The sequence below is a fragment of the Phalangium opilio genome, unplaced genomic scaffold (genome assembly GCF_054372755.1).
Source record: "Phalangium opilio isolate 3A_F unplaced genomic scaffold, DU_Popi_V2 ptg000070l_1, whole genome shotgun sequence".
Lineage (NCBI taxonomy): Eukaryota > Metazoa > Arthropoda > Arachnida > Opiliones > Phalangiidae > Phalangium > Phalangium opilio.
The window spans coordinates 4,480,969-4,495,270 of NW_028324182.1; the positions used below are offsets into that span (position 1 = coordinate 4,480,969).

Below are 14,302 nucleotides of genomic sequence, written 5' to 3' on the forward strand. Positions count from 1 at the left end.
TTCTTTCTTTGCAATTAGGGGACAAATTGACGCGGATTACTACGCAATGTTAACCCTAATAGCAAAAGTAGTGGTCGTGTCAAACTACATTCGAACTCGGGTATTTCGCGCAGTAAACAACTCTGGGAAATATTAATAACAGTTTGAAGGGTAATTTGTTCCAAACTGTTTAGACCAGTCTGGTAAAGAGGACAGCGTGGCACGTCATAAAAGGAAAAAAATATTTGATCTGATAGCCTTTTTTTTCTCTCTCTGTGTGTGGTAAGGCATCTCACCAACCCACACAGCGACGATGGCCTTTTGGGGATAAAAAATAAAAGAACTAAAGCCATAACGGGTTGGCCGAGGCGCTTGTTGCTATAGCTTACGGCTACACAACTGCACTGGAGACAGAGAGAGTAAATGCGAGGGAAATTCTGTTATTACAGAACGTCGACCATTCCGCCCCGTCAGACTCGATTTATTTCTAGGACTTTCGTCTTTTCTTGTCCAACCTTAAGTCGAATAGAGACAAACCGGGGGAGCGAGAGTTATCGAGTAGAATTGGACTCGAGTCGATAAGCCTTGGCTTTCTATTCATTCTATTCAGGCAAACTTAATGAACGAATTATGAAAGCTGATACCAGTTTTCCCTAAGCTTCGAGTACGAGTCTCTTTCCCACACGATTTTATCCTTTTTCCCTAGCGGTATCTAGATTCTAGAAGGGAATATAAAACGGACCAATCTAATTAAGAAGCCAATAAAAACTCCCTAATTAGTAAGTTTCGCAAGGATATTAACTGGCCAGAAAGAGAGAAGGCGACATTTACCAAAAAGAGTGGCGTCAATTCATTCATACACTTTTTTGGTTCTTATTTATTCCGTTTGAAGTTCTGTTTGAAAGTTATACTTATCGATGAATATTGTACAGGGCTATAGAATCCATACTTTATTAGTCTGTTGCCAGAAGTGAGATGAGACCAGAAGTACTGAGCTAACCAAATTCTTCATTCGGCGAAAGTGAATATTCTTGATAACACACGAACGGTTGGCCCTCTGGCGGCGGTTTCAGAAATTCCCCTCCAAAACGTGAGACGCTCGCGGTGGTAGACGACCTAACTAGATTCAAGCACCCACGTCCGTGTTTCGCGGCTTTAGGTTGAGGGGAAGGGGGTTGGAAATGTTTTTGGAACTCTACCAATTTTTTCTCAGTAGTGTAGGCGCGTGGGAAGCGGCATAAAATCCTCAAATTTGTTCACTAGTGCCAGGATCTTTTACCAATGCTAGAGCCCTTCACATCTAGTCTCATCTCACTTCTGCGGTTGCTTATAAAGGGTGTTTCTGAAAGGTCTGTCAGAAACTTAATGGAATGTTCTTTGGGCGACAACGAAGTTCTAGTTTTAGAGATTTGACCATTGGTCATTTTAGTTTTGTTTTTAGCTAGAGCTAAAGTATACCCAGAACCAGAAAAAATCCTTAAAAAGAGAACTACAAACGAAAGGTCCCCTATTTGATTTTAGATACCGGTACCCTTTGGGAAGAAAATTTCCAATATTCTAGTGTATCTTATGTTTTTTTTTTAGAGAAAGCCCCTTGACATTTAAGTATAGACTGGAAAATGAAAAAAAAAACTCTTACGGGCCTATTTCAAATTAGAAACTTGTATTATAGGTCCAAAATCAATACACACTCTATCAACCAAACTAAATTCTTCAAGTTTCACAAGAAGTAACCACGAACGATAGTTAAATACTTTAAGTACTAACCCCCCCCCCCTCCAAAAAAACGCCTGGTCCTCCACAATTAATTAATGAAAACTATCATTATCAGCATTTGAGACAAAGGCCCGTTAATTTAAATGCCTTTAGCCCGCTTCTGCTAAAAGGGGAAGCAACTATTAAATGAAAGGACCCATGAAGTACTTTCCCTTTTTTCCTTTGAAGGTTTTTGAAGATGGTACAAAGAATCTCTTTGAAGTACCGGTAGTAAAATCGCCAAGGTCCGTTTATTTTTTTAAGCCCTTTTGTCTTTTTAATATACAGAGCGGGAGCTAGGGGACTATCCGGAAGAAGATTACGACGGAGTCCTTTACCGACGGAAGCGGACCCCCAGGAGAATGCCGTCAACCGGAAGCTCCTCTTTTACGAGAAAACGTAGCATTCGAAGCAACCTGGACGAGTTGCTATCGGGAAATGGTAGACGAGCTCTTCGTTTGAAAAGAGACGTTGGCGTCGAACAGTTTTTGGCTTGGCTCAGCACGCTTCGAGGAGGACCCGAACAACTAAGACTAAGAGACGATGACCCGGTGAGAACCCTACATCAGCCTTTTAACCCCGTTCCCTTCTAATTTGTTTAAACTCGCTTTCACCCCCCTCTGTATATACTTTTATAGTGGCGCTGTCAAACTTCCCTAGAGATATTTTCCATCTAGGGTAAGAGCGTATATGTTGACATACCCTCTTTCGAAGGGCTGTCCATTAATGTTAAAGTTTCTAGACAACCTTAACGTTATTTATATGGAAGCATCCATTTGACTAGTTTGACGTCGAGTTGGACAAGAGGGGAAAGAAATTTTTGTTTACAGTTCAAATAAAAACTTGTTTCCTATCTTAAACTTTAAATAACATTTGGTTTAAACAGAAGTGAGATGAGACTAGAAGTGAAGGGCTCTAGCATTGATAGTAGATCCTGGCACTAGTGAACAAATTTGAGGATTTTATGCCGCTTCCCACGCGCCTACACTACTGAGAAAAAAATTGGTCGAGTTCCAAAAACATTTCCTACCCCCTTCCCCTCAACTTAAAGCCACGAAACACGGACGCGGGTGCTTGAATCTAGTTCGGCCGTCTACCACCGCGAGCGTCTCACGTTTTGGAGGGAAAACTCAGAAACCGCCACCAGAGGGCCAACCGTTGGTGTGTTATCAAGAATATTCACTTTCGCCGAGTGAAGAATTTGGTTAGCTCAGTACTTCTAGTCTCATCTCACTTCTGGTTTAAACTTTATACTCGGAAAAATACAAAGGTTTGGGATAAATTGCGGAAGAAACTAATAGGGATTTTGGACTAAAAATATTTTATTTTGATCGATATTTCATTTTACCCTTCCTTTAATTTTCACTACCAGTACAGTGTAAAGTCTAGACTTATTCCGAATTAGTTTCTAAAGTAAATATATACGAGGAATAAATTTCGCTTTTTTCTTTATCTGTCTCTCTTTATCCTGGCGCTAGAATGAAATGGAAATATCCGAAAATGAAGATCTTCCCAGCGAAATTCCAGTTTCATTTTTTTACGACCCGAAATTGGCCACGGGTACCGACTGGTATAATCCTATTCCCGCGGCCGAAGAGGTTGAAGAACCCGTTTTCCCGCCGGGATTTTTAGAAGGAGCCCTGACACCAGCGTTAGCCCGAGAATTAATGGAAGCCGAGGAAGCATCCCAAATGTCCCAGGACGTTATACCCGAATGGATGAACGCCAGATACAACATCGCTCCTCCTTACCCCGTCCTTTCAAGAAGATCCCAGGCCTCGTCCGTTACGGGACCAGCGACTAAAACGCCCTTCTACCCGCTAGATTACAGATACGTCTTGGTACCCGGACAGAAGAAAAAAAGGGACAGTCACCACAGGCGGATGGGAGGAATTAACATTCAAGATTTGCACCAAGACTCGAGCAGCAACGCGGATAACGGAAAATGGGGACAGTTTCCAACTCACAGAAGTAGGCCCTTATCGGACGAAGCCGATCCAGATAGGTTATACGCTTTGGCCAGCTTGTTAGCCGAAGAAAGTCCCGTACCAGAGTACAACGGCGAGGAATTAGACAGACGCAGACGAAGAGCTCCCAAGGCATAAGTAAGTCAAGATTATGTAAAAATATACCCAACACTATCACGTGGCATAACTCTCTCAACTGTTAAGCGATCGCAATTCCAAATTAAAAAACGAAGGCTTAATCAAGAAGTTATATCTAGTTTATTGGGGAGAAGGTATAAATTCAAAACATTTCCAGCTTTATCTCCAGTCCAAACGTAGGACCGGAGCTAATCCCCGCCTCTAAATTACAACCAGCATCTCATTGGTTCTTGAAAACTCACGTCAGCGCGACGCGAATGACGAAAATTTCGTATTTTCCGACAATGGAGAGACGAAATATCCCGGCCTCCTTTTACGTCCCCCCTTGTATTTTGAAAGGGGCACTAGGACTATGGCGCCCGAATACTTAGGCATCTTATACCTTCTCCCTAATAATCTAGATATCACTTCTTGGCTTAACTACTTTCCTTCAAAATTTTCATGATAAAGCCTATTGTATTTGCTTTTCTACTAGTTTAAAAATATATTCGAATTTAGGATAATGAATGAATATTCATTTTCTCTCCATTACTACAAATGGATCCCTTTTAGAGCTAGGAGGAACAAACGTTTGCGAGAACGGTGTTATAGTATTTAAAAACAAAATATGTAGCGGATCATATAAAAATTTTTAAATAAATTTAAATAAAAATTGTGTTCATGGGCAAAGCCAGCATTTAGGGGCCAGGTCTAGCGTGTATTTTCTACCAGCGCCTGTAGAAATGTTTAACCCGCAACGCAACACGGTCCAAGGAAAGGCCAGCCACCAGGCGTTTGAAATCAAATACATTATCATATTTGATACATTAAAACCATTACGAAGTATAATAGAAGTTAAAATATATTATAATATTTTAAAATTACAATTACGAAATGAAATTAATAATCTTTCCCTTTTCATCCTCTTAACGCAAAGTCGTTAAAGGCTTGTAATGTTTCATTTAGGGTCTCGCAATACTGAACTATTAAGGCTTCCATTAAAAGGTAAATTCATTAAAACTGAGGTCCAGGATTCATTACAAAATATAATAAAATCCTTATTTACGATGGTACGCCACTTAAAGGACATATAAACCAAGTGCGCCCACTACTAAAAATACTTAAGGCAAGGCTTTCGAAATATTTTTGGGTGCTTTATTTTTTTTTTTTTTTTTTAGAACTAGGAGGGTTCCAATTACATTTTGGTATAGAAGTATACGTAAGGCCGGTAAGGGTAAAAAAAAACCCTGAGCACTTTTTTTCGCCTTAATTTAATATAAGGGATGGTAGAAGTAGGATAAGGGTCTACGGAGCTCCAAGGTTTTATTGAAAAACCTTCAGTTCACGGTGAGGTAGCTTCGAGGGGATATTCACCTAAAGATTCCCTGTACATCGACTACAGATTAAAGAGACTGTAGAGAAGGCATCGGTGGTTGGGTTAAATAATTTTATTTACGTCACAAGCACCACGTGACCCCAAGATTCCATGTGCGGTGGGATTGGACAGTGGACACCTAGTCCTTATTTTTTGCGAGATAACAGCGCCAATTTCCCAACGTGGCTAGTTTTCGAAATAAAACGAACTAAGTTTCTTCCAACCACTCCCCTCCTCGGTCACGTGTCTGACGTATTTCAAATAATTTTTACACACCAACTAATGCCTTCTTTACGGTTCCATTAAAAGTACGGTTAAGAATGCGAGTAAAACTTTTAGTACAATGGGGGTGGGGGAAACACGAGCTCAATTCTATATTTCTAGATTATGCTTAGTGAATAGCCCCTCGGGTAGGGTACACCTTAAAGCGCGAGGTTAGAATGTACAACGAATTTCGTGGTAAAAAACAGATTCTCTATGTGAAATGGCACGTTTCCTAGACTGGTACGGACCCGACATTGTGTGGACGTATAAAAGCACTCCCTTAACTCTTAAAATTCGACGGTATTTTACGCTAGATCCATTAGACGGGCGATCGAAGTGTCCCTAGTCCCCCCTTCTCTCCCCCCACTCTTTTCCTATCGTCTGATGATGAGTAGACCCCTACTTAATAAGTGTTTCGTGAGCCATTAATAATTTTCGAGCCGAATTCATCGACATTCGTGTATAGTGAAAGACTTCGCGTAGGAGTTCGTTAATAAACGCGAAGACCGCGATAAGGGGAAAACAGTCTGAAAACAACAAGATTAACCGTATTCCATTAACGAACGCGAACAATACACTGATATTGACAACAGATTCCAGTACGTAGTGGGTTAATTAATGAAGATTATGTTACTCTAATGCGATAAATCCTACTTAAAATACAGCCTTCCCTTCATTAACGCGCTCAGCGTGAATACGCCATAATTTATACTCAATGTTCGTGGCAAGATGTTTAATGAAGAGACGGGTTTAGGTCAGCGAGGTAGCTATACAATCTGATAGCTTTAACTGTATTCACGCGCTACGGGCGAACAAAACCCGAAGAAAAGAAAAGCCAGACAACATGCACGAAATGGCCTAGGCTACCCATCCCTGGTGCCCTCGATTCGATAGATTATCTTTCGTCCAATAATTACTCTTTTTTTTCTTCTCTCCGCCCACTTCTCGCCATCAGACTTAGGTCCGTCATGAACCTCCCCCCCTCGAGGGATCGAAAGGATGAAAAATATCGAATGGAAAGACCGCCAACAGGGGATAAAGAAAAGGAGAAAGCTAGAGAAATTATATCTCTAGCTACAAAGGCTTAAAAATATCCCTCGTTCGCGTTTAATCCCGTCTTGAAAGAAAGTTTCTTTTATATAACATCCGTCGGCGACACGTCGCTTGCCTTTCTCGCCTCTACACGAGTTTTTCTTATTTTTTTCTCAATAAATATTAGGCTTAGCATTATGTTAGGCCTAACGCGTTTCCTGCGCTAATTGAGGTCAAGGGGTAGAGGGTGTAAAGGAGGAGGAGAGTGGGTAATTTTCCCCGTAATAAGAACCCTAGATTTAATTACGGCAGTTCGATCATATAATTTTCCGTTTCAGTAAATATACGTCATCAAAATGTATATTAATGCATTTCGATCCAGAAAGCAGACTGAAATTATCTGCACTGCAATTATATTACGAACCTAACGTTGAATGTTGTCTTACCAATTAATGGGAAGGTATAAAATATTCTTATATGGATTCTATATCTTAAATATCAAAAGATTACGTCGGAATTTAATCATATATATCGGTCTTTTCGTGTAACCGAAACTAAATGTCAAAATGATACACATGTATGAAAGGGGTGTATATCCTCAAAGGGGCGACCCTGTTTTCCAATATTTGGTAGTCAAGGCAACAATAGAACGCGGGCCGAGCTCTTAACCGGACGACAACTCCGGATATTAAAGTTCTGCCTTTGATTGGAGAATTTAAAGCCTGTTTAGATGTGAAAGGGTCAAGAGAGGAAGGGGAGAATACTAGTGTTTTAAAGTAACCCTCTCCAAAATCATTTAACGCGGTTTGAAAAGCTGTTAAAATTAGTTATATCAAGAACCTATGTAGAAGGGCATGAGGAAGTTCAAAGGTAGCGCTTATGCTAATTGAAAAGCCAAGGCTTAATGAATATTAACGTATCACAAATCACGTGACATTACGAATTTTTGCCGCAATGGACTTTCCCATTATCCCTCGTACAGGGTGTTTCTTAAAAGTCTATCTGAAGTTAAGGGGGATGTTCTTTGAGCGATTTCGAGTCCAAAATGTTTCAAGTTATGTTTGGAGTGTTTTACGGATGACCCCTTAATTAAGTTTGCATTGTCTTTCAGTTTCTTAATTAAATTTAAAGGGGTCATCCTTTGGGCATAATGTCATGGAACACCCTGTATTAAATACACCAAAAATTAACCTTGGTTAGGCCTACAATCGGATAATCAATTTTATAGTTAAATCGATTGAGAATGGTAAAGATTGAAAGACAGACTAGGTCCCCTTTTTTTCAGTTAACGCAAAGTATCAAGGAATGAAAGGCTGAAAGGTTCAATTCTCTTTGTGTATTGACAAACTATAAGAGGTAACGTGAGTTCCCAGAGAGAGAGAAAGAGAGAGAGAGAGAGAGAGAGAGAGAGAGAGAGAGAGAGAGAGAGAGAGAGAGAGAGAGAGAGAGAGAGAGAGAGAGAGATACGCGCTATAAACTCCTTACTCGACGAAATCAATGTTTATTTTTGTTGTTTTTTGCCTTTTTCTCTTCCAAAACAGGTTCAATGGCTGAAAGGGGGAAAAAAAACGGAAAAGCAAACGGAAAGAGAAAGCATGAAGTACAGCGAGGGAGGAAATCCGGAGAATTCTTTTTATTGAGTTTAAACCCCTTTTACGGAACCCCCAACTTTTTGAAATTGTTATTGTGTCGTATACCTTTTGGTTCAACTGTCTTTGATTTCATCGCGAATTTCTCTAAACCCGAAAACAGAAGTAAACAGAAAAAAATATTTTTATCTAAACAATATTAATCCTTAAAAATTTTGGGGAAGTGGACAAATATCAAAGTAGAGTGGTACTATTTCAAATTATAATTAATTACATTGATTAAATAAAAAGAATTTAACCTTAATCAGGGAAATATAAGTTGAAAGGAGTGGTTCTAATTAAAAGATATTTAAATATTTAATTCTAGTCAAATTGGATTTGGATAAAGTAAAATTATCTATTTTACGTGATCTCACGTTAGTTTTTCGTATAAGTGTTAGTTAAAGATGGTTAATTTTAATCGTTAAATGGGGGGGAGGGGGCAATAAATACACGGATGCGAAAATTGAAGATTCAAATTTAAAAAAAAAATCCCTTCGGAAATTCTATAGATTTTAATTGGCGTCTTAAAAAAATCTCGAAGAATTTAATTGAATTAATATTAAGTGTTCTGATAAAAAAACCTTCAGTTTCGTCCAAGAAGCCAGAGATTTTTATCACAAGTTATCATTTGAAAATAAACAAGCCAAAAACTATATTAATATCGCTGGCAATTCCGTAAACAGAGAAAACAATTGAAACACGTATCGACGTACTATGTATCAATATTAATATTTAAAATATATGAATTTGTACAAAGAAATTAAATTTAATTTAATTGAAAATGGGGATGAATTACGACCCAAAAAGGTGAATGAGAAAAATAACCCAGATAATATCCATTAAATTTAACACATCAGTAAAAAATATACACCAAAAAAACATTATCAAAAGAAATGTAATACTGATTTAAATAAAAAATCCTTATCCGGTGATTAATTGAAGTTAGTCAATACAGGGATAGATTTAATTTTAGAAGTAATAATGGAGAACAGAGTAATCTGGGCGCGCGTCATAGTCCCGGACCCCCTTCCGGGGGGGTATGAAAGAAGAGGCGGGTCGTAGCGACAGAGGTAAAAAAGAATTACGTATTTTTCGCCGTCCCCGTCAGCAACGTCATCAAAACGTAGTCTAAGTGAGCCAATAAGATAATTTAAACTTTTCGTTGCGTGTTGGAGGGAGGGGCTCTATAGAGTAGTGTCGGTAGAGAGGGGAGTAGACGGTGTATCCCTTCCTCTAGGCGCGCTTTTGTAAGAGAGGATACTGTAAGCGCCTTGTAGGGGGGATGACACTGAGCTAAGAGATAGAAGGGTATGACGTTTGCATACGTAGAACTGACATTACTCTATACTGGGCTATGAGTCGGACTGAAGTAAATACTAAGCGTTCTCCATTCCTACTTCTAAAATTATTATTCTGGTGAATATAATCAATTTCAAAGGGAGTTTTCAAGTCGAAAAGAAAATATTACCAAAGGAGAACTAATTGAACGAACATCTGTTAGGCCTATTTTTAATTAATTTAAAAAAGTTTCCAAAGGTGTTGAATGAATATCTTTTGTTACTTTGTACAAAATTTAAGATGGGTAAACTTAAATCCGAGGGTTTTATTCAAAGTTAAACTAAACGGAAGTCAAATGTTTCGATATAAAAAAAATTCCAGTAAAGAAGGAAGGTTCCTAAAAGTCTTAACAAAAGCCTGCGACGTGAGACTTGCGGCGGGAGATACCTACAATAGAAGGCGCAAAAGCAAAGGAGAAGATAGGGGAGCTTTAGGAAGAGGCTGCGGAAGATGGAGAGCTATTTATAAAAGCGAACGACAAAATAAAGCTTTCCTCTCTCTCTCTCAGAGGGAGAAAGAGAACTCCAAAATCTTTCAAACGGAAACTTTTAAGGAGTATTTCGGAGGCTTGGACCAAAATCCTTTTTACTACTGTTACTGTAACGGGTAAGGTAAGATGGAGCGGGATGAAAAAAGGAAGAAAGATTCTTTTAATAAGCCCAAAATACCTATCTCCGAATTCGTGGAGGGAAAGGCGAAAATTTCGGGTTCAGCGAAGAAAAACGCTATAAAAGAAGCTGAGAAATGGGGTTTGGGTCTGCCGATAGAGACCCCAAATGCGCGAAGGGAATTTAATCTGAGCAGACCTTTCTCATCCCCGGTGACAGATGGTTTCTGAGATGTCGATATAAAAGTTTTCGCCCCTTCGAATCTATCCAGCCAAGAAAGAATATTCCGGCATATGGAGGAAAATTGTGATTTTGAAAGCTGTTAGGGGTTAGCCAATGTATTAAATTTAACCCCTTATACCAATATATTTGGCTCGTGCTATAGTAAAATACGTGAAGGAGGAGAAGGGGGTCCAAATATCTAACGGAGCAAACAAACCCGGATTTAGATTTTTTGGGGGTCCTCGTGGTTATGGATTTTTATCCTTTTTCTTTTGGTATAGGAATTTTATATGCCTCTATTTCCATTCCATTTTTCTTCTCTATAGCTAAAATCTAACGCGAATTTTTTTTTTTTCAGTTTCTCAAATATGCCGAGGAAAATTTGTCAGAAACATATAGTATTATTCCAAAACATTTTTTTGGACTTTGGTTAAGGGATCACCTTTAAAACATTCGTTACTCGTTTATTGATTTCCCATAGAACCCATTGCGCTTCGGTCCTATAATAACCCGTCCTTTTTGGAATACCCCACATATGTAATTTGAAAGGATAAGAGTGGATTTTCTAAAAATACATCCTTTCTAAGAATTTTAAGAATGTTTAAACATCGATATTAAAAACTGGGTCTATTTAAAAACAACAGTATAAACATAAACCTATTGAAAGATTCATAGACAAAAAAGGGTGAAACGGTTGATCGGAGCGTTAAATTTTGAAAGAAGTCAAGGCACAGGGTTATACCAAATTATTTTCAGATTCAAATTCCGTGAATTTTCGAGGCCACGTGGCCACCCTTCTGACAAGCATATTATTCATTGATATCTACTTAAAATACAATCAAGAAGCGATATCTAGTTTATTAGGGAGAAGGTATAAGATGCCAAAGTATATTCGCGTGCCATAGTCCCAGTCCCCCTTTCAAAATACAAGGGGGGACGTAAAGGGAGGCCGGGCTATATAATACGTAATTTTCGTCATTCGCGTCGCGCTGTCGTGAGTTTTCAAGAAGAAATGAGATGCTGGTTGTAATTTAGAGGCGGGGGATTAACTCCGGATCTACTATACGTTTGGACTGGAGATAAAGAGCTAGAAATGTGGCGCGAATTTATACCTTCTCCCTAATAAACTAGATTTCGCTTCTTGATACAATACAAAGCGTTTCTCCATCCCTTTAATAGTGAATTTAAAAGCCAGTCTTAGAATTTTATTTAAGAAAACCACCACCGAAGACCGGGGGGAGAAAGAAAAGGTTTCTTACGAGAAAGAAGGGCTTTGGGAAACCATTAGATAAAATTGAGGAGAATCGCATGGAAGAGAAGGGGTGGATACGGATTAAATATTTCACAAGAGCGCGGAGTTCCAGCTATGTGGGCGCGAAGCTAAAAGTAGAGATAGATATAGAGGGAGAGTTTAAAAGAGCGAAAAAGAAGAAGAAAAGAGTTCAAACTTTTTAAAAAACAATCTCGCCAAGCTCCTTATAAGCTTCCCGAAATAGATTTCGAACAATGCTTGGTACTGTACCACGAGTAAAGAAACAAGACGGCCCAAGGGCTCGTAATAGTAGCCATATCGTACGAGTGAATAGCCCCTCTATACCCTACCCTAATGAGTGGATAACCCCTCTATACCTTACCCTAATGAGTGAATAGCGCTATCTTTTTCAATGCTTAAATGATTTACCGTGCATAAAATCAGAGTGAATAGCCCCTCGATTCCCTACTCTAAACAGTGATTAAATTATAACCGTATAAATTTACTTATGCTGTAATTCTAATATTTCGGCGAATCGAAGAACAGATAGTTTTTAGTGATAATCCCCTCGATGAGTTTACAACATAGACTTATGCCGATGCACACTTATCGCATCTTATAAATTTCTAACAAGGACTTATGCCCAGAAACTTTTGAAAGAGAAAGTTTAGTTATAGTGATTACGCATTTTAGTGATTATCCCCTCGAATTACCTTTAGCAATGCTAAAATGATCAAACGCATAACGCTCATTTAACACTATGTTAGCTCTATCTAAACCCACATTTGAATTAACCGCCAAAACGTTCCAGTCAAACATAACATAGATGACGATAGCTACCGAACGAGAACGAAAAACGGGGAAAAAATCTATTTAATTAGCACATACATAAAAAGAAAATAAATATAAAAACCCCAAACATACAAATTCAAAAGTATCCGACCCCACAGATAAAAATTCAAAAGTATCTGACCCCACAGATTAAGAGGTACCCCACCCCACATCACCCCGACATTTTAGAGATAAAAATAAATAATAGAAAACTCGGAGTTTTTATCAAGTCTCTATGGTTTAGTGGTTAGAATGACTGTCTACTGCGCCAGCGTCCCGGGTTCTATTCCCGGGTCTGACTTGAAAAAATTTTAATTAAAATTAAATCTCTAACCGAGCCCAGTTACCCCAATGGGTGGGTTGTGGTAATATAAAGTTCATTTTAAGCTAAAATCTGACGATAACGAAGCGACAACCCCGGCCACTACTACTACTACTACTACTACTACTACTACTACTACGACGGCTCGGGTCAAACTAAGAGCCTATCGTATACTACGATATGGCTAAAAACAGAGGCTCAAGAGAGGCCTAAATCGATTTTCTCCCAACCAAAAACCCTAAGGTTTTAGTCCTAAAAAATAAAAGTTGGGAGCTTTAGTTAAAGCTATAGCCCCAGGACGAAAAATAAAACTTAGGATATACGCGGGACTTCTCCCAAAGTTACGAAGCGTAATGTACCAATAGGGAATGTCAACCACTAACAAACGGGGGCCGATAGCTAATGGCGGCGTCCATAGAAACGCTACCATGTCAGAAGTAAGATGAGACTAGAAGTACTGAGCTAACCAAATTCTTCACTTGGCGAAAGTGAATATTCTTGATAACACACCAACAGTTGTCCCTCTGGTAGCGGTTTCAGAATTTCCCCTCCAAAACGTGAGACGCTAGTGGGGGTTGGCGGCCGAACTAGATTCAAGCACCCGCGTCCCTGTTCCGCGGCTTTAGGTTGAGGGGAAGGGGGTAAGAAATGTTTTTGGAACTCGACCAATTTTTTTTCCTCTCTAGAGTAGGCGCGATGGAAGCGGCATAAAATCCTCAAATTTGTTCACTAGTGCCAGGATCTATTACCAATGCTAGAGCTCTTTACTTCTAGCCTCATCTTACTTCTGCCATGTAGATAGGGTATAGATGAAAAATATGGGCCCATGTACGTTTAGTTTCAACTCCCTCGGTGTTTAGTACAAGGAATATATATTTATATCGATTTGTTTACCGCAAGAAGAACGGTTTTTTTGACTATAAAAATAAAAGATTTAAGATATTGAGCCTTTAGGCTATTGTTTAAGGAAACCTTATATCGCTAGGCCTAACTTATTATCCACTAGAAGGTAAAATGAAATTTATTTGGCGCGATGCGATCCGTGTGAGAAAATAACCCATCCTACAATAACAAGAGCGATATTACGTAATCATGTAACCACGTGTTTTTTATTTCCCCTTTCTTTCAAGAATAACATGATTGCCAAGGATCATAATAAAAATTGGATTATGGTTCGCTACATTCTAACGAAATTTATTTCTAACACGCGCGCGAAAATGTTATTTTTACGTTTGGAATCTTGAAGGCCGTTCTTATTATAATGGTTATTTCCAACGAAAATCTCGGAATGCAGTATTTTATGGTAACTTAGGGGTTGCGTACAGAGGAAAATTCTTTCTATTTTAAACGAGGCTTAAGCACCATTACGCACGCGATAGCAAAATAATAATAATATGAATTCTACTACCGCTACTAGGAAATGAAAATAGACAGGAAGTGTATAATCCATAGGGATAAACTTTGACCTTTCATATCCTACGCAGTTACACTACCAAAATATTAAATTTTAATTATGCTAGAAAAGGATTTAATTGCTAGGCAGAATTTTCCTATACCTTCCAAATAATATTTAAATATTAAAACGACTCTAACTTAATTAAATTAAATT

General features: G+C 38.7%; 1 protein-coding gene across 3 annotated transcripts in view; it reads left to right on the top strand.

Moving 5' to 3' along the window:
- Positions 1–9,052, top strand: part of LOC149661182 (uncharacterized) — a 45,834-nt gene extending 36,782 nt beyond the window's left edge. For 2 of the 3 annotated variants that reach the window (XM_089842641.1, XM_089842640.1), the window contains 3 exons: positions 2,023–2,285; positions 3,213–3,839; positions 8,031–9,052. In XM_089842641.1, the coding sequence (XP_089698767.1) occupies positions 2,023–2,285; positions 3,213–3,839 (890 nt within the window). In that variant the 3' untranslated portion in view covers positions 8,031–9,052. Of the gene's footprint in view, positions 1–2,022; positions 2,286–3,212; positions 3,840–7,774 lie in introns of all 3 variants that reach the window. The other variant, XM_089842642.1, reaches the window with a different exon arrangement.
- Positions 9,053–14,302: the final 5,250 nt, after the last annotated feature.